We start from the raw sequence: 25,928 nt of genomic DNA, 5'->3' as shown, positions 1-25,928 counted from the left end.
GTGCATTCCGGGGCTGCTCGGTCATTGCTGTGCGAATCCGCAGGGCCACGTTGTGCACAACTGGAAGGCGCGCTGGTTCATGTTGGATGGAGAGAGCCTGACCTACTACACGTGCAAGGGCGAGGTTTCCTCCAAGGGCTCCATCCCTCTGAAGGACTGCCAGGTCGTCAGCCCGTGCCTGGACTACAGCAAGCGCCCTGTGAGTCGTCCGTTCCTACTGTCTGCAGCGGCAATGTGGGAGCGGGAGGGAGGGGGCGTTGAGCGGTGCGCATCACTCCGCGTTAGAGAACGGCCCGCGGAAGGAGATATCACAGAGCTGCGTCTAATCTTTGAGGTGTCCTCTTTTATCCACGCGCTTGAAGACGCTCCGCTCACGCCCACACGCCCTGCTACGTCGCATATCAGTGACGCCAAACGTTTTGTGACATTCTCAGAGCTGGACGTTTGCCAAATTCAGTGACGAAAGAAATGTAATACTTTTTTTGTGTGCAGCCCTTTTGTTGCTGGGCCGAGACCATCATCTCATTACACTTGGTCACAGGTGGCTAAAACCCAGATTCGAACCCAGGGCCTCGGGAGTTCCAGGTCATTGCTCTGGCCCTCTAAGCAACCCACGGGTTACCTCAATCAGCTTTGGGGGAGGTCATTCTTCGTGGGTCCATGACTCACGAGAACCACATTCGCAGGTACCGCACTCGATAATGCCGTCGCGTTCTATCTTAATTTGCTGTTAGCTGTAATCATCAATGTTCTTCTTATTAACGTTGCAAATTTAACCACATTTCAGCAAACTGTCATTCCCAATAAATTGAAGTTGCATTTTATTCCACAATAATTTGCAGTACAGTAAAGCATTGCAAACTGATTATATTAGCGCGTATAATGATATTTCATACATTATGTACAATAATATATTGACAAACAATTACAAGAAATAGCTGTGTAATTGTGCTGCATTATATTCGAACCATAAATTATTATGATATTCTTAACCCAATAACAAAACAGCACATTCATATATTTTCATGAATTATTCATGGCATTGCATTAATCTAAAACAATATAATTGTCCGATAAAGAATTCTGTGGAAATTAAACATTAGCATCCAAAGCAATACAGGATATGATTGAATACTGGCAATAATGCTACTTATTGCCACTGAGATCCAGTATCAGTGGAGCACGCATTGAACACAATGAATACGATTAAATCAAACGTTTCAACTGAACCAAATTTCCCATTCTAATGCGTTCACCGCGGGTTTTTTTTTTAGCGGAATTTGTGCAGGCAGTTACGATGGAGGACATTGCCGCTGCTCATTCCTATTGCTCCGATTAACAGGCGCAGATGGCAACTACCGTTCCGTGAAAATGAATCGTGATGTTCCTACCGCACGGATTAAACGCCACGTCTCTTTTAAATTATATTAAGTTCACTTGCTTGCTTACGACCGTCCAAATCTTTCGGTCGTTTTTTAACCCACTTCCCGTAATCCAATCGAGCTGACATTTTGCACACAGACTCGTTGTGCGTGACAAAGCATGTTCGTGAAAAAAAATTCCAAAATTTTACACTTTTTAGGACAAAAAATATTATATTTAATTACCAATTGCTTAATGCTGCCATGCAATCATCTGACCCATAGGTGGCAGCCATCTCAAGCCAGAGGACGAGAGGACTCTAGCCGCCACGCATATAAAGGATTTATAGTGAAAAACTTTGTTTTTAAGGGTTATACTTGTTTTCACTGAAATACTTTGCCTACTTTCAATTCGGTTTTTTTGGAATAGGCAATTGCACTCGTTGCGTATCCAAAACTGACTCGATAAAGGTGAGCGCTGTTGGACAATCAATCGTTCCCAACCGTGCACCGCTGGTCTGTGAAACATAATTCAAGTGATTATAATCTGGTGTTTCGTGAGAAAATCGTATCTGCAACAGCACCACGGACCACTTCCCACGGAGACCGCTGTAGATCATCTCACTGAAATGTTAAGTTAAAATGAGAGTTATTGTTAAATATTGTTCATTATTGCTTCATGTTGTCATCATTTGATTCAAGGTTTCTTACAACGTTGTTATTGGCCTTTTGCTTTGTGTTACCCACAATTCCGTTGAAAATGGGAACATCAGTCTCCTGTGCTTGCCATTAACCTGCACCCAGCAAAGATGTCATCGAAAAACACCACTGAGGAATTGCAAGTGGGGGAGAAACATCTTAAACGTCCTTCCCTAGTCGTGACTAAAGACCCCCAAGCATGGACTAAACTCTTGGTCTGTGCTCTCTCTCGTTCTCTTTTGAGAGCACTTGCACAAGGGCAGGTCCATGTTTCAAGCTCCCTCCATTCCCATCCAACCCACTCCCTCTATTCGCTTTGCAACACCACACTCTGTCTTGATTTGAAGCTTTCGTGACTGCAGGAATCCATACTCTTTGGTTCTTTCGGTAAAGTCACGTAGGTATAAAAAATAAAATAAAAATCACGACGTTTCGTGCGCAACACAAGCGTCCGTCATCAGGTGGTAAAGCATGGCCTGCTGCTGATGCAGACTGTTTAAAAAAACTGTTTAAAAAACAGTCTGCATCAGCAGCAGGCCACGCTTTCCCACCTGATGACGGACGCTTGTGTTGCGCCCGAAACGTCGTGATTTATTTTATTTTGTTTGTATACCTACGTGACTTTACCGAAAGAACCACACTCTGTGCCAGGGTGCCCGAGTCATAACCATGGAAGAAGAGTTGAGAAGGTTGAGCTGTCATCCGGCTTCAAAAAGATCGTATCTATCGTCATCTACAGAAAATAATGCTGAATAAACTCCGTAGCATGTGGCTTCTTCTCCATGCGTATGGTTTTGCATAATAACCCATAACTCCGTGTCTAGCTCTGATAGCTCACCACACAGCCTCGGGAGTGGATGTCGTCAATGCCGTAGTGAACAGATTTACAATGCGGTTCACTACGCTCTGGCCAGAATTTCCACAGTCGCATGCCGCTGGGATTTCTCTGATTTTCTCCACACGGACGCGGGTGCTTTGGTTTAGTCGGCTCAGCGTGCGTCGTCGTTTTTTGAGGCAGTTCTAATCCGGGGTGGGGAGTTCGGGGGCGGGCGGGCGGGGGGCCGGTGTGGTTCCTAACCGTGTCGTGCGCACTCCAAGACGGTCTTCAAGGTGGTCAACAAGAAGCAGGAGCTGGTGATGCAGGCCTCGTCTCTCGAGGAGCGTGACGCCTGGGTGCTGGACCTGCGCTCCGCTGCCCGTTGCCTCCAGGAAGGGCGACCCTTCACTCGCTCCTCACTGCGCCAGTCCATCCGCCTGGAGCACTCACTCAACCTCCGGTAGCGTTCCTCTCCGGCGGACGACGGCTGCCCTGGCACCCATTTTCCACTGGCGCTTGCGAGCCGAGCCAGCACGGATGGCCCTCGTGGAGAGAGGCGTTTTGCTCCCAGTGGCTTTTCGCTGTCGAGCCGAGCTGTATACAAACCGTACAGGGCCGGCCCGAGGCATAAGCGAACTAAGCGGCTGCTTGGGGCCCCCTGGCCACCTTCTAGCACAGATGAGTCTGCGTGGTGGGAGGGGGGCCCCCAAATCAAATTCTGCTTAGGGCCCCCAAGAGGCTCGGGCCGGCACTGAAACCGTAACTACGCTGGGTTTTCGCGAGACATCGGAATTCGACTCGGGGGGGCGGGGGGGGCAGTGTCCAAGCAGGGCCAGGGATTGATATTAAACACAAGCTTGTTTGACCGTCCTAGGACGGAAGCTGTAATATTTACGAAAGAAATTGAGCAGAGTATCATTGTATCTTGTGGAAATTGAATGGCAGTGAAGCTTGTATTAAAGTATGTCATCAAACACTTCACTGCAGTTCACTGTAGCACTGTATTAATGGCGGTGATTCTTGCACAAATCTACGTCATAAAACACCTCACTTCATGTCACTGTAGCACTATATATATAACTGACCTTCAATTTGTTCAAATTCACTGCTCTGATACTTTATTCTCTTCTGTTTTCGGTCGCTGGGGTTGAAATAAATTGGAAATCGATACAATATTTGGAAAACCACCGAGAGATGTCTATTTTACTATAATGTAGAATAATAAATTAGACTTACCTTTATTTCTCAAGTGCTGAAGAAATAAATAACGACACCCAATACACTTTGTTGCTGCGTATAATTAATTATTAGATTAACTTTCAATAAAGTATGATCTTAAATTTGGAGCTTTCGTGACTGCAGGAATTACTCTTTGGTTCTTTCGGTAAAGTCACGTATAAAGATAAAATAATACATTAAATAATAGCATACGACGTTTCGATTGCAACACAAGCAATCGTCATCAGGTATAAATGAAATAGCAACAAAAATCTAACCAGAAAACTATAGACAGACATATAAGCAGACAGATATCACCAAGATACATAGAGAGAGTAGCACACAGGCACAGAGAGGGAGATCGTCTCTGTGGCGAGGCCTTAAATAGACAGAGGGGGGCGGGGGCGGAGAGAGGGAGGGGTTAGAGAAAAAATTAACATGTCAATGAGTGCGACGACGCGTGGTCAATTACGCCTCCGCCCTCCCCTCTGTCTATTTAAGGCCACCCCACAGAGACGATCACCCCTCTCTGTCACCTGTGTTGCTCTCGCTATGTATGTATCTTGTGATATCTGTCTGCTAATATGTCTGTCTATAGTTTTCTGGTTAGATATTATGTCGCTATTTCATTATACCTGATGATGATTGCTTGTGTTGCAATCGAAACGTCGTATTCTATTATTTAATTTAATTTATTATTTTATCTTTAGACGTGACTTAACCGAAAGAACCAAATAATAATTCCTACAGTCACGAAAGTTCTAAAATTAAGATAGGAGGAGGAGAGTTTCAATAAAGTGGCTTGAAACTTCAAACGAATTTGCGAGAATTTTGTTTTCATGCCCCACCATCTTCTGCGTGAGTGTAAAACTCCACCCGATCACGCATTAGTCACGGGACCAGCTCTGACATCACTTTTCCATCGATGGTAGCCCATGGCGCTTGAATCGAACTTGTGCATGGCGCCACGCGCAAACCACAGTGCCACCGCTCCACCCCGAGTGGATGTTAAGATTCTGCACCGGGGGCGTTACGATGTCACCGCGTGCTCGCGGGTGACTTTCACGCCCCACTTTGTCAACAGCATCCTCCAATGCAATGATTGTCACGCCGCAAAAACTACACTGCCACACGTACAAGTCCACGCATTGCCGTTCGACAAAAAAACTGAAATTCTCCTTTTGACAAATTGTACATTTCCTTGCTTGCGTAGAGAGATCTTGACGAGAATGAAAGACCCCGAGAGTGGAATCAAGTCGGAGAGTTGCAACAGCAGCAACAAGCTCTACAAAGACTGCTTCACAGGTACATCCTCCGTGAGCGTGGACATCGACAGAGTCCCTTTTGACAATCCACTGCTGAACGAGATTCTCGCCACGACCATGCGTATCATGGGGCTTTTTGACCATACTTCACCATGCTGGTCAGCAGGGGGTGCAGGGCCCGCGGAAAATCATACCGTGTGGGCCCACCCTCCCCCGCTGCCCCGACAACGCCTTCAAACTAAACCGGAAGTATTAGATCTGACACCGTTACATTGAAAAGAACGGGTCCCCCCAAAGCGCGGGGCCCGGGGCAGTCACCCCGATTCGCCATACCTCATGGATGGCTCTGCTGGTCGGTGCCGGTTGGTATGGACCCTCTACTAATAGGCTTTAAATTCCACGCATAACCATAGAGACAAAGATCCCCCGCATAGCCTTAACAGACTGTAGGGGCAAGTGCTGTTAGTGAGCACCTACGAATGCCGGCATTGCACACGAGGGGGTGGGTGGCCGGCGCCACGCCCGACCGCCTTTGTCTCCCCAGTGGCGATGTTTTTACACCCCCCCCCCTCTTCTTATTCTCTTCGCCCATCCTCAGGACCCCATGCGATCAAAACGCTTCTCCCACGTAAATCCTCCAACCCCCCGCCCCCCACCGAAGACAATGCGCCGTGTTGAAGCGCGAACAGCGCTGTCGGTTCTTGTTTTTATAAATTCAAAAAAGTAATTTTACGAGCAAAGTGCGGTGCAAAGGACCAGTCAGTTTTTGAAAATGGGGTACAAAAATAGATGCCCACTTCCCTAATTGTCAGATGTATGTCACGATCTATATACTTTTTTCAACGTGTACTTGTGTATTTTTCGCGTGACTTGCTTACCTTCCCTATACTCTGCACTCCTATCGTTTTGTTTGTGTCGTTTGTTGTAACTTTCTGACCTCGTGCCCCTTACTGGACACCTGTGCCGAAGGAGCTTCGTAGCTAATCGGATTCCTCCCCCTCCAGTCTAAATAAACATTCTCATCCTGATTCTGCAGCCCTTTGTCAATCGACCGCTAGATGAAGGCCTCTCCTCATCCGTGAGGATTCATGAAAGAGCCACCCGGGGACAAATACAGACATCGCTCACCACTCTGGGTTTCCACCTGTCATAGTTTTCCCAGGATCGTCCGTTATTTTTTTTTGTCAGGCAGCTGTCCTGGGAAATCTGAAGTATTCCCCGGGACATTAAAAATGCAGTTTCTGCCAGCTGCTTAGTAATACTGTTGTACAGCGCTCAAGGAAATGCATTTGCATGTGGTCTTCGCCTCTTCTGGTGTCGTGAGAGATTTCTTCTTCTTTGGTTCTTTCGGTAAAGTCACGTATAAAGATACAATAATAAATGAAATAATAGCATACGACGTTTCGATTGCAACACAAGCAATCATCATCAGGTATAAATGAAATAGCAACAAAAAATCGATTTCATTTATACCTGATGATGATTGCTTGTGTTGCAATCGAAACGTCGTATGCTATTATTTCATTTATTATTGTATCTTTATACGTGACTTTACCGACAGAACCAAAGAATAATTCCTGCAATCACGAAAGCTCCAAAATTAAGATTTCTTCTTCTTGCCATGAGACGTCCAAGTTTTTGTGCCTCGGGGGGCGGGGGGGGTGGCAGCCCTCCTCATCCGCTGATGTTGGCTGTGGCCAGAAGTTAAGCCCAGGTGACTTGGTTCACAGCTAAATGCACCGGCCACTGTGGTACCACTCCGCCCTCTCTTGATCTACTGAACTACTTTGCTGCATTAACACATTTCTTCATTTAATATTAATGTGGGGCTGTTTATATGAACGAATAAGTGGAAATGTGCAAGCACTGTACATTTCAGATCTGTTTTTTTGCTGTTCAACATATTGACTTCGATTTTTGTTTATTTTTTACGTGTGACAATTTTAAAGAGTTAACTGTTACCTTTTTTCAGGATTATCTGTTGAGGTGTGAGGTTGTGAAACCCTTAACTGCCCAGGCCGCTCCTGGCTCATCACGCAGCCTTCGTCCACACACCAATAAGCCTCATTTCATCTGAGAGTCACAATCTCACGATTTGTTTATGTGTCTATATCGGATCACATTCTCCCCCCAGCCCCCCCAAGCTCGTCTTCAGTGGCACGTGCTTGTTTTTTTTTATAAAGCGGCGATATTGGACCTTGCCTGCCCATTTTAACTCTCCACCCGTCACGCTCGGCTGCAATGTTCAACAAGCCACAGTCGGAATAAAAATCCCGGAGCGAATAACGCACGGATTTAAAGAAGCCCATTGCAATATTCGCACGTACGTTATCTTCGGGTTGTTATTTTGTGTTTACATTTTGGCATCTTGCTTTTGCCTGCGAGTAACACACACGTGTACCCTTTACTCTGTTGACGTGTGCCGGAGTTCATGGCACTAGTCCCTCGCTGCCGAGTGAACACCTGTCCACGCGCAGCGGTCCCGTGATCAACGTGCGCTTTGGGAAGAGTGGCATTTGAAGAGACGTGCGAACGCCCATCCTCCGTTGCGCACAAGAGCTCCGTGGTGGCGCCGGCGACTAAACGGCTGCCTACTTCTCACTGCGCTGCGAAAAAACAGCAGCCGACGCCGCCATTCGGAACGAAGTTCAAGTTCATTTATTAGGTATAGCCCTGTGAGCCATTCGGCTCTTGAATCGGGTGCAACCGCAACAAACAAAAAACAAAAACATGAACAAAACACATCTTAAAGTGAATATGTGACTAAGTGCAAACAGAAATCCAAGAAAAGACAGCAAAATATTGCAGAAAAAAATCACCTTACACCAACGCTGCGTGCAACAATCTCAGTGGGATGCAAGTTAAACAACCAACAACAACCACAAGACAACTTAGATTAAGGCCATCAGTCTAAATCTGTACTACAACAAACACACATGGCTAATTCTAGATTTGAAGCTTTCGTGACTGCAGGGATTCATATTCTTAGGTTTTTTCGGTAAAGTCACGTAGGTAAAAAAATAAAATTAATAAAAGTAAAATAAAAATAAAATAAAAATCATTAATTTGAAATTTTTACCTACGCGCCCTGATGAGGGCGGGTGAAGTGATGGGGGCTCGCTGGCAGGAGGAGGTCACGAGACACAGCCAGGTGCTGTGGGGTTCGTTGAGATGACTGCCTGGTGCTGCCCGCTGTGCAAAACTTGCCGTTGTTTGGGCCCATTCGGTGCCGCGTTCGTTGTTACGAGGGTTGCTCCCCCGCCCTCCCAACGACGGGACGTTAACACACCACACACACCGTGATGAGATTCCTGATGACTGCCAGTGCAGTGTTCTTCAATATGAATCAACGACGAATAGGCGGCAATGTTTCTTAAAACGCGTGAGCTGCAGCGAGCACGAGGACTGAAATGACCTTGTCACGAAAAAGTAATGGAGCACCACATGTTTTCCACACTGAGATCGATTCTAGCTCAACTCGCTCTGGGCTCTGCCAAACACTAATATACAGAAAACAGACCACATGCCTGCTCTGTCAATTCAACATTAATGAGGTGATTCGTGTAATTTGTCACATCATCGGCATGAAAAAGGTTTGTGTGCGCATTTGTGCGTGTATACTTCGTTTTTGTGGAGCGGTGGTGTAGCGGTTAGCGCGCTGCGCTATGAACCCGGCGACCCGAGTTCGATTCCCGCTCACGGCCACCAACGCCAGTGACGATTATCTGAACCGGTCCTGGACCTCCCCTAGATCGACTCAGCCTCCAATGAGTACCTGGTGCCTTGTGTAAAAACATCACCGCTGGGGAGACAAAAGTGGCCGGGCATGGTGCTGGGCATCCACACCCTCGGGTGCTGTAGCAGGCTTTCAGAAGTGCTCGCTAACAGCACTTGCCCCAACAGTCTGTCAAGGCTACACCGGGGATCTTTGTCTTTGTTTGTCTTTGTGGAGTGGTAGAGCTTAGTGCACTGCACCGCGAACACGGCAACCTAAATTCGCTTGCTGACCACGGCTTATTTAAGTAGCAAGCACCTGAACGGTGCTGGGCCTCCCCTAAGTCGACTCAGCCTTAAATTAGTACCTAGTGTGGCACGATCGGAGTGTTCCCGACCTCGCCACGCGCGAGCGATCGACCGTGCGTGACTCTGCGCGTCCGCGTGCAGGCGCGTGCGTGGTCAACTGGCTCGTGTCTTCGGAGGTTGTGCGAACCCGCGCCGAGGGACTCCTCGCGTGCCTCGCGCTACTGGACGACGGCTACGTCCGCCCGACGGGCGATAGAGCCAAGTCCGCCGCACACTCGAACTCGCAGTTCCTCGACGACACGGAGGCCCTCTACTGTTTCGTGAGTTTCTTCTTTTTGATGTTTCAACCGACGCGCTCGCGCCGCCGAGCGGTCGAGTCGGCCAAGGATGGGGGAGGGGGGGGAATCGTCGGATCCGTGAGGTTTTTTTTCTTTTTTTCGATTTAAAGCTTTCGTGACTGCAGGGATTCATCTTCTTGGTTCTTTCGGTAAAGTCACGTAGAAGGGAAGTAATAAAATAATAAAAATAAAACATAATAAAATGAAATAATTCTCACGACGTTTCGGCTACAACGCAAGCAGCCGTCTTCAGGTGAAGAATGAGACACTACCAAGCTAGGAGCTTAAATATAAACTGGGTTGGAGGTGGAAGAGCGCCTTAACAAAAAAGACTGTGCATATGAAGAGGAATTTAGCATATTCATGGAAAATGCGTAGGAGGTGGGCGGGGGGGGGGGTTTCAAAGGCATATTATGCCCATGCATTATGCAGGATCAACAGCACTACTTTTTTTATTCTATATATACTGGAGGGAATCCGATGAGCTCCACAAAGCTCTTTTTTTCTACAGATGTCCTAAGCGTGGCGGGGGGTGGTGGGGTGGTGGGTCAGAAAGTTACAGCAGCAATGCAAATCACCGCTGGGAGTGCAAAATTTAGGGGGGAAAAGTCACTAAAAAAGCAAGTATATAAGGACATATTGCAAAAGTATATAGACCGTGAAATACTTCTGACGATTAGGGAAGCGATATGTATGTCCAGGAGGTCGCTAACCCCACGCCGTTCCTGTTCCACCACCGGCACATCCGAGCCGTGTCCAATGGGGGGGCCACCCGCGGAGACGATGATATCTTACCTTGCAGTTGCATATTTATAGAGCGCCTTCAGTCAAGGCACTGTGACAGAGTTTTAGAGTAAACGGTGACAGAATGGAATGGTTTAGATGGCCAGAGGGCGCCAGGATTGAGGAATGAGTGACCTGCAGATAGAGGGCTCTTAGGGGGATCACGAAGGGGCAGGGGAGGGACGGGAAGGAGTGGAGGGGCGAGGGGAGGGAAGAGGAAGGGAATGGGCGATGATAGAGAAGATGTGGTGAGGCTTTAAGCGAGGAACGAAGGGAGGTTAAGGAGGTAGACTGCTTAGTGTACAGTGGCAATGTTGAGTCTATGGGCAGTGTTGAGTCTATGGTGCAGTGTTGAGTCTATGGTGTAGTGTTGATTCTATGGTGCAATGTTGAGGCTATGAGCAGTGTAGAGTCTATAGGCAGTGTTGACTCTATGGTGCAGTGTTGTCTGTGGTACAGTGTTGTCTATGGTACAGTGTTGTCTATGGTACAGTGTTGTCTATGGGGCAGTGTTGAGTCTATGGGCAGTGATGAGTCTATGGACAGTACTGAGTCTATGGGTAGCAGTGCTGCTGATTGGGCACAGGGAGAAGTAGGGGCAGAGAGAGAGGCAGAGAGAAGATTGGGAAAGACGCGGACGGAAGGGGACATGGGAGATGAGAGACGCGAGATAAGGTGGGGCAAGGCCATGGAGAGATTTGTAAACAGGATGGAGGCTTCCGTTACGGTCTGTCTTGGCAGCTTCTTACGCTCTGCAAACCATCAGCACTCAATGACTTTACAGACGCATCGCTGTACATTACATAAGTTACACATTATGCAGAGACATACCAAGGTGCGTGTGGGTAGAATTCGCCCTAGATCACCTTGGGAATGTGGAATCTCGTGAGCAGTTTAACCCTGGTTTACCTTTGGATGGAAGAAAATGGGAAACTTAATCAATTGTCCTCTCAGTGACATCTGACGAGCGATAAGGACTGAGGCTCATTACTCAATTATTGTACTTTCATTTTGCAGAGATGCTTTTACTTCATGGTAAAATAAGTATTGAAGAAAACATGAATGCAGGAGTGTATCTGCAATACACAGTCACAAAATATTCTGACAGTTTATATAACGATGTTCAGCCCTTTTTCAACCCACTGCTGGATGAAGACCTTTCCACATCATGCCAGTCATTGTGGTTATTTCACCATACTTCACCGTGCTGGTCGGTGTGGACAGGTGATGGTGTGAATCATATAAGTACAGCATGCCGATAAATGTTGCAGCACTACCCTCCGCTACACACCACACAGTCGCAACACGTGTGAATACAGTATATATTTTTTACTGGTAGGAACGAAGTGAACCAGCCTACAATAGATTATATCGTCCGTCCGTCCGTCCGATGTCCGATTAGGTGTAGCAGCATCGCCCCCTACTGCAAACACTTGACAGGACCCTAAAAAAAACCTTTAGACTCAGTGAGGCTTTCCTGGCTAAACAAGTGTAACATTCCCTTATAATTCCCTGAGATAGTTTTTAATTAAAACATTTAAATTAAAAATTAACTCACAGCGGCCTAAAGCCTACAGCAAGGCCTAAAGCCTAGAACTAGGCATCAAACTCTCCCTTCGTATCGTATTTGTTCGTTCCTACCAGCCCACCCCGCAGGGACCTGTTTGCGGTTGTGCCGTACAGCTCTCCGGCTTGTTTTCGGGTTGTACCACACGTTGTTCGCCACGGTATCCGATGTTTCGCTCCACGCCTGCTGGGAGCTTCGGTTCCGTGTAGCCCAACGCCAGACCAAGTCGACGTGGGGAGACCCGCGAATGCACGTGGATCCAATTAACACATCGCATTCTACATTGCAAAGTAAATCTCCAAGAATGAGCCATCTGAAATGTATTCCAGTCGAAAGGATGCGTTCAACTAAATTTGCTGAGAAGAAGATGTATCTTGAAAGCGATTTAAAATTTGCATGTCGATGCTGAATCAACGCCAAGTGTCTGCTTGTGAATGTGTCTATCGATTGTGTCACCTTAAAAAGCGAGAAAGTTCATGCAAATGTCTTTTTCAACAGCCGCAAACCTGAGCAGCGCTACAAATGTCTTGCATTTAACTTCGATGACGAGGCATCTGCATTGTGTTCCAATATCTTTGCTCGTTACGAGAAGCGATCCCTTGAGCATCCAAAATACGACTTTAACAACATGTCCCTGTACACCATTGGAACCTCATTTGCCAGTAAAAAATATGATAATTGTTTTTTTTACCCTTCTATCTGGCAACAAAACTGACACCTTTTTTTTACAAGGAGTCATGTTTGCATAGACCACAATAGCTGCAGCCATAATGCAAACAAAAAACATAACTCTGATAATATATGCACTGTCCTTGAAGTTGATTGATCCACACCCAAGACAGCTTTCCTTAGAGCCTAGTCTCACATGGTGTTGGACCAGATGACGCCATGAGTTGGACCAGATGACGCCATCTGGTCCAACTCATGTGAGACTAGGCTCTAAGGAAAGCTGTCTTGGGTGTGGATCAATCAACTTCAAGGACAGTGCATATATTATCAGAGTTATGTTTTTTGTTTGCATTATGGCTGCAGGTATTGTGGTCTATGCAAACATGACTCCTTGTAAAAAAAAGGTGTCAGTTTTGTTGCCAGATAGAAGGGTAAAAAAAACAATTAACAACATGTCCCTGATTGACTTCGCCATGCTTTTGGAGCCACATTATTCCAAGAAGACGCCTCGCCGAAAGGCCGCGCGCTGACGCCCGAGTTCCCCCGTTTGCAGATCGACAGCAGGCACGGCGCGCAGGACACAGACAGCGATGACGAGTGCTCCATCCTGCGGGAAGAGTTCAGGGGTCGCATCATCAAGCAGGGCTGCCTGCTCAAGCAGGTGACCGCGCGGCCTCTCACGCCTCCCAACAGGCTACAAGAGCCAGCAGCGCTCGTAATCACCGGGATCTCCAACCCAATTACCAGCCCATCACCGACAGACATTTCGCAGGGCATCTCCCAAGACCTGACCAATGAACCCAGACGCCCGATCGCCCAGGCTACGTGAAGTACCTTCGGATTAATGAGCAGAACCGACGGTTGCCTGCGGTGGTGCTGTTAATGCGACCCCCACCCGCCCGCGTGCACTGATACTGCCGGCAATTTGTCTGCGTTAGGACAATTTGTGTTTTCTTCCTGCATTCATAAGCACTGGCCGTGCCGCGGGTAATTAACGGTGCAAGCAATGCGGTTTAAATACGCGACGCTCGCAAACCATGATATATTTTCAATTGCGTTGACATGATTTGCTTTTACCGACACTGCTTGCTCTGCGTGGCATCGCGGATTTATGACGGCGATTTGAGCCTCCTGTAGACTGCAGGCACAGTCGCGATTGTGGCTACGATCCAGAACGCGCCGGGCGGACGCCAGAAAGGCATTAATCATCGAGCTAAAGCAGCCGAAAGCGATAGCAGATGCTTATCGTAGAACATAAAAGAACACAGTTGACAATGGAGGTGGAAAAAAAAGTCAACACATTGAAATGTCATTTCATTCTTTTTGCTTAGGGCCACAAGAGGTTGAACTGGAAGATAAGAAAGTTTGTGCTCAGAGAGGAGCCTGCATACCTGCATTATTACGACCCAACAAAGGTGAGAAGGTAGAGACGCAAACATCACAATAGCAATTTAAATCTTTCGTGACTGCAGGGATTCATATTCTTGGCTCTTTCGGTAATATTAGTAATATTATTAATTATTATTTCCCTTCTACGTGACTTTACCGAAAGAGCCAAGAATATCACAATAGCAGCCGATGCCTTCCCAACATATCTGGGCAAAGGAATATTACCGACTATAATCACCCAGAAATGTCTGTCCGTCCCGCGAGTGACGTCACTCCACATGAGGCCCCCCCGCGTGACGTCACTCCACATGAGGCCCCCCCCCCCCGCGTGACGTCACTCCACATGAGGCCCACCCCCCCGCGTGACGTCACTCCATATGAGGCTCACCCTCCCTCATTAATATTCATGAGTGGGTGGATTTTTACACTGACGCAGAGGAAAGTCGAGCTGAATTTAACTATTTATTACGCAAAATATTGCGTTTCTTTACAGAAAGTGACGGCAAAAAATAAATCTACGCTTCACAGTACTACATCCGTGCGTGACGTCACTGAAAAAAGGCCCTCCCCCCCTTTCATTAATATTCATGCCCGCGTGGCAATTCACACTAACGCACAAGAAGGTCAAGCACTCCACATGCCGCCACCCCTCCCCTCATTAATAATCATGAGCGGGTGACGTCACTCCACATGCCGCCACCCCTCCCCTCATTAATAATCATGAGCGGGTGACGTCACTCCACATGCCGCACCCTTCCGCTCATTAATAATCATGAGCGGGTGACGTCACTCCACATAGGGCAACCCCCCTCATGAATAATACAATTTTCTATTGAATATTTCAGATTTACTGCAATATACACCCTTGGACGGGCAAAAAAGCTAATTCCTAAATGCAACGTTGGACCATTGGACCAACGTTGGGCCAACGTTGGGCAAACGTTCGCTGATGTCCTCGAGTTGATTTTGTGCAACCTAAAGCCAACGCACAAAACAAGCCGTACACGGTGCACAATAGTAGATTTTTCTAAAATATAATTTAAACAAATATTTTTTAAAATCTTAATATATATAGGACTGCAGAGCTTGGCCAGTTTTTGGCACTGACTCAATGTCCGTCTGAATTCCAGCTTGTCTGTGGTTTCTCAGCAATTAAAGGATTCGATTTGCATAAACGATGACGATACAAAAAACTGAATATATAAATTTTCCCTCATTATATTTTCAAACGATGTGCCATTTGCTGCATGAACCAACGAGTAAAATGCGGCGTTTCTTCGCCCATGAAACGTACAACTCAAGAAACCCAAAGCAGCTCAAAGATGATGAAAAAAAACCCAACAACAGACATCGCCTTTTTTTTTCAAAACGCAATTATATTCGAGAGGACGTGACCTGACCGGGCAGAGCGAGGTAAACAACGTTGAATTGGGTGGTTGTGCTGGACGAGGAACGTCTCGGTAGGCACCCGGCTACTGCCTCACCGCAATAGACGTTGAGCAAAGCACCGTGGCAACAGTTGCAGGTTTGGACACGCCAAAGAGAAGGGGTGGGGATGGTCATTCATCACCGGGGAAGGGAACAAACCGACAGCTGCGAACGCTGCCGACGCCGTGATTGAGCCACCCCACGTTTTTTACTCAAGGCTCTCTCTCTCTCGGACGTCAACAACATTGTTACGCAAAGGTCCCCATTTGAGCTCCATGGGTATTGTTTACACGCGAGGCATCTCCGTTCAGTTCGGACTTAAGCCGCTTGCCTTTTCGTCAGTCATTATTCAGGGATGGGAGAGATGGAGAATGTTGAAACGTCGCTCCGGGCGGAGAGATTCGTGGCATCATTAATGTCAACGGCTTAGTGGGCTGTGAGCCAGGCGCGTTCTTTATCAAGGCACAGGCGTGTGGGCGATCAAATGGCAAACTTTGACCGGGCACGCGAAGGGGGTTGATGGCCTCTATCCAGTGAACACCACTGCGGCGGTGACATAGAGTGTCCTAACTTTAGAGCCGCAATCTTTTTCCAAGAATCGTATCGACAATGCCGCAGAGGTCGCAACCGGGTACCCGATATCCGTACCCTACCCGATACCCGGCTACCCGTACCCGGCCGGGTACGGGTACCCGTTTGCGACCCTGGTGCGGCCGGGTACGGGTAGGCCGTGAGTCACTGGTGAGTAACTGTTTGTCCCTCATTTCCCAACGTCTTGTCTCTTCTCACAATTCAAGTTCCTAGAATCAACCCACCCGCGCCTGCAACATGGCTTCATCCCAGAGGTCGCGATCGGGTACCCGAAACCCGTACCCTACCCGTACCCAGCCGGGTATGGGTAGGGTACGGGTACGGCCGGGTACGGGTACCCATTTACGACCCTGGTGCGGCCGGGTACAGGTAAGGAATCAAACCCCGTTTGCGACCTCTGCAATGCCGTGCGTTTCGGCAACATTTTGATTTAGTTAACGTAGTGATGGCCAGGTGATCGGGGTCACTGAGCTGGCAGAGCGCTGAGATCCTGGGTTGGAACCCGGATGTTAGTCAGCTGTGATTAAAACGTGGTTCTCAAGTGTAGCGAGTCATCAGAGACTTGTATGTAAGAAATGTAGTTTTAACTTATGTTGGCTAAATTCCAGCTCTGAACATATCAGTTTGACTGCCATGCGTGGAACATTTCCGTTTGGTAGGGCGTGTGAAAAAGTGCAGCAAGCCCCGAGTGTGTGCGTGTGTATATGATGACAAAAATTTACATTTAAGTGTTCTTCCCTGTGCCATTTTCCGACACACAGCGTCCATACACTGCTTGCTGCCAGAGTTCCAAAGTGATACTTTGTCTCAAGTCGTGATGCCAATGGCTAAGTTGCTAACACGTTGAGAGAATAAAATAATTCCAGGTGGGATTGCACCACACTCCAGCAATCCAGTGCATTGAGTTAGTCGTGGATGATGCTGACATCTCGATTTAAAGCCTTCGTGACTGCAGGAATTCATCTTCTTGGTTCTTTCGGTAAAGTCACGTAGAAGGGAAGTAATAAAATAATAAAAATAAAACATTATAAAATAATTCTCACGATGTTTCGGTCACAACGCAAGCAGCCGTCCTCAGGTGAAGAATGAAACACCACCAAGCTTGGAGCATATATTTAAGCTGGGTTGGAGGGGGGAAGAATTAGCGCCTTGACAAAAGAGGAATTTAGCATATTTATGGGAAACGCATTTCCCATAAATATGCTAAACGCATTTCCATAAATATGCTAAATTCCTCTTGATATGCAAATTCTTTTGTCAAGGCGCTCTTCTTCCCCCCTCCAACCCAGCTTAAATATACACTCCAAGCTTGGTGGTGTTTCATTCTTCACCTGAGGACGGCTGCTTGCGTTGCGGCCGAAACGTCGTGAGAATTATTTTATAATGTTTTATTTTTATTATTTTATTACTTCCCTTCTACGTGACTTTACCGAAGGAACCAAGAAGATGCTGACATCGTCATGTGCTTGAGGCACCCACCTGCCCGGTTAGCAGGGCGCCTGTGAAGAGAGAGGACAGCGAATGAGTTTCCTCCCTCGCGAAACCAAAGATACGTTCAGCTGTTGGCCGAGCCGAATGAAACTGAAAATCCAACAGGCATGGACTCGGAACGGTCAAAAATAATAGTGCAATAAAATGATGAACAAGGTGTGTGTGAGTCGTGCATTTGTGAGTAGGACACCGATATGCAAACCCGTGCCTAAACACACGTCTCATTAGGCTCTCCGTGCAGGAAATTTGCGAGTCACTCTTGGGCAACAAAAAACGGTGTTTCACAATCTGTGAACTTTTGCACAGATGCAGGGCTGACCCAGTGTTGTTGTCTGCGGCGACAGGAGGATTCGCGTTACCCCCTTGGAGGCTTCGCACTCAAAAACAGCATCGTCTCGGCCATGGGAGAGGACGGCCTTCCCCCCGGTACGGACACAAAGATCCCCCGTATAGCCTTAACAGACTGTTGGGGCAAGTGCTGTTAGCGGGCACCTATGAAGGCTGACACAGCTCACGAGGGGGGTGGGTGGCCTGCACCGTGCCCGGCCACCTTTGTCTCCCCAGTGGCAATGTTTACACGCCGCACCAGGTACTAACTTGAGGCTGAATCGACCTAGGGGAGGCCCAGGACCGGTTCAGATAATCGTCACTGGTGTTGGTCGTGAGCGGGATTCGAATTCGGGTTTCCGGGTTCGTAGTGCAGCGCGCTAACCGCTACACCACCGCTCCCCACGGAGAGCCAACACACACACACGTGCACGGCACGTGGTCGACCTCCAAGGGGCCGCTGGCCTGCAGGCCCGCCAGCCAGGCCAGCGAAAAACATGGAACCGGCCAGCTTTGACATTCGATCACATGGCCTTCCAGCAAAAAAAAAACGTTTTCCAAATTTGACGCAAGATGTAAAGTTGAAATTTGGTTTGGATTTTTCACGAAATTACACTTTTTTTGCAGCAGCAGCAGAAGCAGCAGTAATCTGCTTACCACAAAATGTGGCACTCGACAGTTTTTTTTGCAAAACGGTTGTTTGGTGAATTAAAAGTGAAACTAAAATGCACACGAGTGTAAAAATAACAGGATTCATCTCGAAATGAAACAGCTGCCAGACCAACTACAAAGATAAACAGTGTAGACCACAGTCATGTACAAACAAGTACTGTACAGTACAACAAAGCAGACGAACCTTGCAAGAGTAAACCTACAACTTAATTCTGAAATGAAAAGCAACAACTTCCAGATACAGACCCAACATTGCTTGTTCAAATGTACGATTAGTTAAACAAAATAACAGATTCTTTCTCTTTTGCTTGTATTCGAAGAGGAACGTCACAACGTCGAATACCGTTGCACACATTTCTCCACGTACGAAAGACGTTTCGTTTTTTCTCACAGGAAAAACATGTTCTCGACTTCCCATATGTATGAGTCAGCTGCAGAACATAGAACAATGAAATGTCTGTTTACATCCCCAATCGACAAGAAATCGCGCTATGCCACAAGCACGACTACCGCCACGATACTGTGAGCGCTTAAACAAATGTCGACATAAAATGTAATTACCGTATCTACCGAAATTAACTTGATTTACCGCAATTATAATTTGGCATGCACGCCTTTCCCTGGAGGGGGCGGTTTGAGAGAAAACATTGCTAGCATCATTCGACAAAGAAGTTGCATTAAAACACATTAACGTTTAAACAAGCGAGCGGAAGACCCGATTCAGTTAAATAATATTAAAAGAACGATAACAAACTATAAGCATGATTTCTACGGACATTTAAAGGCGTATAAATATACACACACAGGTCATATGCGGATTGTTACATCGCAGAAACGTAAGAGACAGCATCAACTTGTCTCTCACGGTTCCCGCACCTCCGATGAGCATGGTTGGCTACGTACGGCGTGAAAGAAGTTCAGCATATATACATACAACTAGGCCAGGCCTCCGTCTACCCGTTTATACCACTGGGTGGACGAGGCGGGGGTGGAATTAATTAAAACAAAACCTGCAACGTTGTTTCCGCTGCCACACCGGGAGATCAGATCAAACCAGCGACCTCTGGATTGCACGCCCAGTGTGATAACCATTCAACCACGGCAACTTTCCTATTTCTAAAGGAAGTTTCGAAAAATCAAAACTGTTACTAAACTATGTTTTTATTTGACCAGGTAAGGCCCACTGAGCTCTATGGCTCTTTTTCAGACGTGACCTGGCTATCACAAATGCTAACGAAGTAGCTTATTACGTGAAAATGTATAGCAGCCACATACTCTTAAATGCACGTTGATTCTAAATGTGGAGGGAAAACCCGGAGAACCCGGAGAAAAATCCACGTGACCACGGGGAGAACATGAAAAATACAAATATACAGCAGGTGTCAGGGTCGGGATCGGGATCGAACCCACGACCTCCTGTATAGCAGGCGAGGTAGTTAACATCTTACCACCGGTTTTAGTATTAAAATAATAGTATTATTAATAATAATAAATCTAAAAGCGTGTTCTCCAGATTATAAGGCGCTCCGGATTGTAAGATTCACCCTAAATGTGTGGCCGGTGTCAATAAGGCTAAACAGATCTGGTCACGATTACACCCTTTTCTCTTGAGACCTCTTTTTCCACTGTGCAACCCGAAGCCGTGCCGAGCCAGCCCCCAGCACTGGCTCGGCACGGCCATCGCACCGCGGCGGCTACGCAGCGCAGAAGCGAAACGGGCAGACGAACCCTTGCCCGCCCACCCGCCTCGAACGCGCTCACGTTCCTCTCTGCTCGCAGGCGGGGACAAGGTGCAGGGCAACCTCATCCACATCATCTCGCCGGAGGACGTGCACTACTACCTGCAGGCCAGCACATCCGCCGAGCGGCAGCAGTGGATCGAGGCCATCAAGCGGCTGTGCTGAGCACGTGGGCCCCTGCGCTCGATGGGGAGCCGGCGGCGTGACAGCGTTTTAGCGCCGCCTTGCGCTGCGAACCGGGCGGCCCCGAGTTCAATTCCCGCCCCCCCCTCCTCCCTCCCCTCCGGCCCCCACTCGTGGCCAACACCGGTGACGATCATCTGAACCGGTCCTGGGCCTCACCTAGGTCGACTCAGCCTCCAATTAGTACCTAGTGCGGTGTGTAAAAACCTCGACACTGGGGAGACAAAGGCGGCCGGGCGTGGTGCCGACCACCCATCCCCCTCGCGTGCCATTCCGACCTTCATAGGTGCTGGCTAACAACACTTGCCCCAAAAATCTATTAAGGCTATACGGGGGAACTTTGTCTTTGATGTGAAACCCGCGGTTCTCACGATCACCCGGTGAAAACTGCAAGCTCAGCCGTACAGTTACCGTCGAGCAGGGCCACACGGTGACCGGATTGCCAGGGGGTGCGTGTGGATTTTGGTGGCATTAATTGTGAAAGCCGAGGATAAATTAGCGCCCCCCCCCCCCCCCCGCTTGTCCCTATTGCCGATTGGTGCGTGGGTGAGCGGTAGGAGAATCATTAGGAGAGTAGCAACCGCAACGCGTCAAGCAGAGAGCCAATTGACCCCCGAGATCCCACACCCCATTGCCTTCACGAGCCCGCTTATTATGAAATGGCCGAGCTACAAACGGATTCCATTAAAAAAAATTGTCGTTTCTTTTTTTATTTAAACAGGCCACCAACATGGCATTGCAATGACGTGTACGAGCGGTGCCAGCCGGGGGAGGTAAATAATAAGTATAACCAGTAAAAACAAAGTTTTTCACTATAAATCCTTTATATGCGTGGCGGCTAGAGTCCTCTCGTCCTCTGGCTTGAGATGGCTGCCACCTATGGGTCAGATGATTGCATTGCACCATTAAGCAATTGGTAATTAAATATAATATTTTTGTCCTAAGAAGTGTAAAATTTTGGAAAAAAATGTTCACGAACATTAATTGTCACGCACAACGAGTCTGTGTGGAAAATGTCAGCTCGATTGGATCACGAGAAGTGGGTTAAAAAACGACCGAAAGATTTGCACGGTCCTAAGCAAGCAAGCGAACTTAATATAAAGGATTTAAAAAGGGTGAAATTTCGATATGAAGTTCCAATCAAGTTCAATAGGAAGGTTTTTCCATCTTTTCGTACTTCACATCGTTGAGAAACGCACCTCACCTTAGCCCAATTCCCTGGCCATCAAGTTCCAGAGGGGGGTGCTCCTCCCCTTCCCCGCTATGAAAGCATCCACTCCCTCCCTCCCTCCCCACCAACTTGTAAAATGGGGGTTCCACCCGTGTTGATATGCTTTGTTATATGCAAAAAAAAAGCTCATGTATCCGAACTACAAATCACTGCGTGCCTCTGTGAAATGCTGTGTGTGCGTGCATGTGAAGGGGAGTCCACGGGAGTCGTCCTGGCAATGGAACTTCACGGCTCACATCAGCACCAAACACTCGTAGGGCAGGGCAGGCACAGCACGGACGCTTGCAGCGCACCGACACTGTGGTTCACTTCAGCCAAATCTTCCCGGAGCCCCGAGTCTTTAGCCCCTTGCCTCTTTATAAACCCTCTCGCCTTCTTCCACCCGCTAAATTGTATCTTTTGGGGGGTTTTTTCCCCTCCAATCCCCTTTTCTTTTGCCTTTCTTGCCGGCGCCTTTCTTTAATTATTTTTTCTCAACTCGGTCCCTTGACCCCCTTGCCGTGACCCCTGCATTCAATCCTGGCGGGTCATCGCACGACATTCACATTTGCATATGTGATGCGCATGCACTCAGTATATGGGGAAAACAGCGACGGCCGATATTCGCCACGAAGTATCGGTGACGTCACCACAGGCCTTGTGCCAGGCTAGGTGCACTTTCAGGCCAGATGAAGTGTCAAAGGCTCGCTGGCCATAGGTCACGGGACAAACCCAGGTGCTGTGGATTGACTGAAATGACTGCCAACTTGCTGTGTTTTAGCCTCCCGGTGCTCCGCTCGTTGTTGTGAGCGTCGCTCTCCTGCCCTCTATTATTGGAGGGCGACTGCCTCCAACTGTCCATTAGCGTCGTTCACGAGCACAAGCTTGTTTGGATCTTTTCTAGGTGAACACACCTAGAAAGGCTGGCACGGCACACGAGGTCGTGGGTGGCCAGCACCACGCCCGGGCACTTTTGTCTCCCAGGTACTCATTAGAGGCTGGATCGACCTCTGGGAGGCCCAGGACCGGTTCAGATTACTCGTAACTGGTGTTGGCCGTGCGTAGGAATTGTAACGTCTCTTCTTATAGTCTGCCTAACAGCTGTGTTGGATTCAAGTGCGATGTATTAGACGATGGCGAACAACTGACGAAGGTAGCCAAGTGGCTCAGAGAACACATGAGCCAGCACTGCTGTCAACCTGGGTTCGAGTCCGGGTCTCCGCCGCCCGTGATTTAAAAAAAAACCGGGTTCTAAATTGTAGCCCATCCCCCGTAGATTACACAACACATCCATCGCATTGACTTTGGTTTCGAACTCAATATGGTAAAGTTACAGCGATTTAAAATAATAATAATAATGATAAATTCGACTGCGCCGAGACATACACAGGAATTGCCGTCTGCGTGTCAAAGAGCGCCCCTACTCTCGAAAGAATGAAACGACCGCTTGAAGGATTTGTTTGGGGGAATAACATCCGGTGCAATATCTCTTCCACTGAGATTCTCCGGCAAAGTGAGCCGCTCTATCACGTTTCTGAATGTAGTCTTCATCTGGTGGCATTGTGCCGATTACCACAATTCGACAAAACAAATAATTTAATTCACAAAATGTTCATGTAAAAAAAAGAGGGAGATTCGCTTTGCATGTTTTTTTTTACCAATCGGTCTGCCTCGTGAAAATGAGAAAAAAAAACAAATTGGGCCCCATGACTGAATTTACGAGAAAACATCGAGGATGATTACAACATGTTCGTGAAAGGCATTCATTGTGTTACGCCCTTACACAACGGCAGACTTGAACAAAAAAAAACTCTACCCACCAGCAGTTTACTTCTGGCAACTTAGGAAGCACAATAGCAAACATTGTACACCCACGTCTGCCATGGCATTCCCCTCCCCAGCAAGCATCCGATTGCGCCAGTACAGTGCCAAATTAAAATCCATCCTCGCTGCGCCATATGCCGCCCACACAGCTCTTGCAGTTTAACAGAGACGGCCGAGTCAGGGTTTTGTGATCGAGGCAGGAAGCTCCGTCTCCCCACCGCGAGAATCCGCAACCATAACCCCGAAAAACGTTGTCGCTCGAGAGAGAGACCATCCACATCGGCGCACTGGCTGCCTGTGCCACGTTGTACGTCGTGAAAGTCGAGCTGGGCTTCTCCGTTTCTTTGCCATATTCCATCGACCGATTTATTGTCGGTGAAGTGATGCTTTGAATAATTATCTGACAACACGACAAAAATAGTTGGGGGTGGGGGGGGGAGGTGGAAAAAAGGCTCAGTTCTGTGGCCACGTGTAGGAGGCAAACCGCCATTTCATTTAGAAAATGGGCGAGAATAATCGGCCACGGAAAAAAATTGCAACGTAAATATTTTATTTTCATAAATCTATTTTCATGAATCTATTTAACCGACTACTCATCCGAGCAGTAATTGCATTGTTCGCTGCGAAGTCACTTCACCGAGTGGAGATTTTTTTTATTTCCAAGTATGCCCCGAGTCTTTCCCAGATACCAACATGCCCTTGTCTTTGTCGGTTTGAATAACAACAATAACAGCAAATGCAGTCATGGTCGTTTCACACATGTGGCCAAGGCCAATCATTGACACGCCGCGAGTCTCTCTTGGAAATATGCCTTTGTTTAACTTCCCACACTCAGGACAAATGATCTTTGCTTAAAACGCGTGACATACGTGTCTATCTTTAATGAACACACAATCAGGCACACCCAGTTTAGGAAAGGCTGAAGATAATAATAAAATAATAATAATGTACTTATTTATTCAGCATAGCCATATTGAGTCTAAGCAGCCTTTTTCAGTAGAGGCCTGCATTTTTTACATTTTAAGATGTTTTCAGCCAATCCATGAGCGTTTATACAATTGGCAGGAAACCAGAGCACCAAGAGAAATTGATACGCGAGCGAGGCAACACTCTATCCCCGTACGTACAGATGGAAACAGATGGTGATTAGTCCAGTTGCTCTACTGCCTTTTACTGGCGAGCCGAGGGTATGGCATCTCCTCGACACCTCCGATTAGCACGGTTGGCTAGGTACGGTGCGAAAGAAGTTCAACATACTGCACATATGATCATTGGTTTTTAACCCTTTAATCTGGCAACAAAACTGACACCTTTTTTCCGAGGAGTCATGTTTGCATAGACCGCAATACCTGCAGTCATAATGCAAACAAAACACACAACTCTGATAATGTATGCACTGTCCTTGAAGTTGATTGGTCCACACCCGAGACAGCTTTCCTTAGAGCCTAGTCTCACATGGCGTTGGACCAGATGACGCCAAAAGGCGCACAACTCAAAGACAATGCACCATCAGAGTATGAGAGCTCGGGGTAAAGCATTTACACCATTGAGGTACCAATGATACTGCACATACATACGAGAGAGTTTCACAAAGTTTGCGTGATCCACCAACGCTCGCCTCTACGGTGCTGGATTACAGCAGATGCTCCACTGCCGCCTGACAATGGAGAAGTCCGTTGTCCACAGAATTATCGGATGAGGCCACACAAATAATGGTATTGACGTGCGGGTTCATTTTCGACTTGCTAGAGGTATTCGCTGAAACTTGCATCGAATTCTCAGCTCGCGCTCTGCGGCTTGTGTGCGCGCCACTAACAAGGGATGCTAAATGTAAAGTGTCCGTGCACCCATTTGCTCTGTTAACGCTGTGACGACGTGACGTAGCTTCGTGTACGGTGATTAATTTGTGTAAGCATTCCATTAAATATTAATTGCTTTTCATGCACGTCTTTTTTTTTGTTACCAAAAACATTGACAGAAAGTGTTTCTGGAAAGGCAAAAAGGTGTGGCTGTGCTGGATATTTTATATAAGGGGACGTACATAAATGACGTCACGCACCTAGGGGAGGGGTGGGGTCAGATATTTGTGACGATGTGTGACGATGGATGGGGGAGTGGTTGAGAAATGTGACGTCACATCAAAATGCGCAACTTTAAATAAATATAGACAACACGTTCTACTTAATTAAATCGACTTTTTAATAAATGTTTTCTCCTACAACATCAGAGTGCAGCGCCACATTAAACACGCACTACAATGACAATAGTTTAAAGCGATTTGAAGCATGTTTTATTTTTTGGAGGGGGGGGGGCAGAGCTTTGTGACGTCATATT

The 25,928-nt window shown here is 47.4% G+C and overlaps 1 protein-coding gene across 1 annotated transcript in view; it reads left to right on the top strand.

Annotated features, from left to right (window-relative positions):
* LOC144933624 (pleckstrin-like) overlaps positions 1 to 25,579 on the top strand; it is a 30,573-nt gene extending 4,994 nt beyond the window's left edge. Inside the window, exons 2-9 of the mRNA XM_078858617.1 lie at positions 44 to 199; positions 3,159 to 3,337; positions 5,309 to 5,400; positions 9,525 to 9,703; positions 13,294 to 13,401; positions 14,072 to 14,155; positions 17,984 to 18,065; positions 20,418 to 25,579. Of these exons, the coding sequence (XP_078714743.1) occupies positions 44 to 199; positions 3,159 to 3,337; positions 5,309 to 5,400; positions 9,525 to 9,703; positions 13,294 to 13,401; positions 14,072 to 14,155; positions 17,984 to 18,065; positions 20,418 to 20,542 (1,005 nt within the window). The 3' untranslated portion in view covers positions 20,543 to 25,579. The remainder of the gene's footprint in view (positions 1 to 43; positions 200 to 3,158; positions 3,338 to 5,308; positions 5,401 to 9,524; positions 9,704 to 13,293; positions 13,402 to 14,071; positions 14,156 to 17,983; positions 18,066 to 20,417) is intronic.
* The last annotated feature ends 349 nt before the right edge of the window (positions 25,580 to 25,928 follow it).

This window comes from Lampetra fluviatilis, chromosome 7 (genome assembly GCF_964198595.1).
Source record: "Lampetra fluviatilis chromosome 7, kcLamFluv1.1, whole genome shotgun sequence".
Taxonomy (NCBI): Eukaryota; Metazoa; Chordata; class Hyperoartia; order Petromyzontiformes; family Petromyzontidae; genus Lampetra; species Lampetra fluviatilis.
The sequence above is the reverse complement of the archived record's forward strand: the minus strand, read 5'-3'. Positions and strand labels throughout refer to the sequence as shown.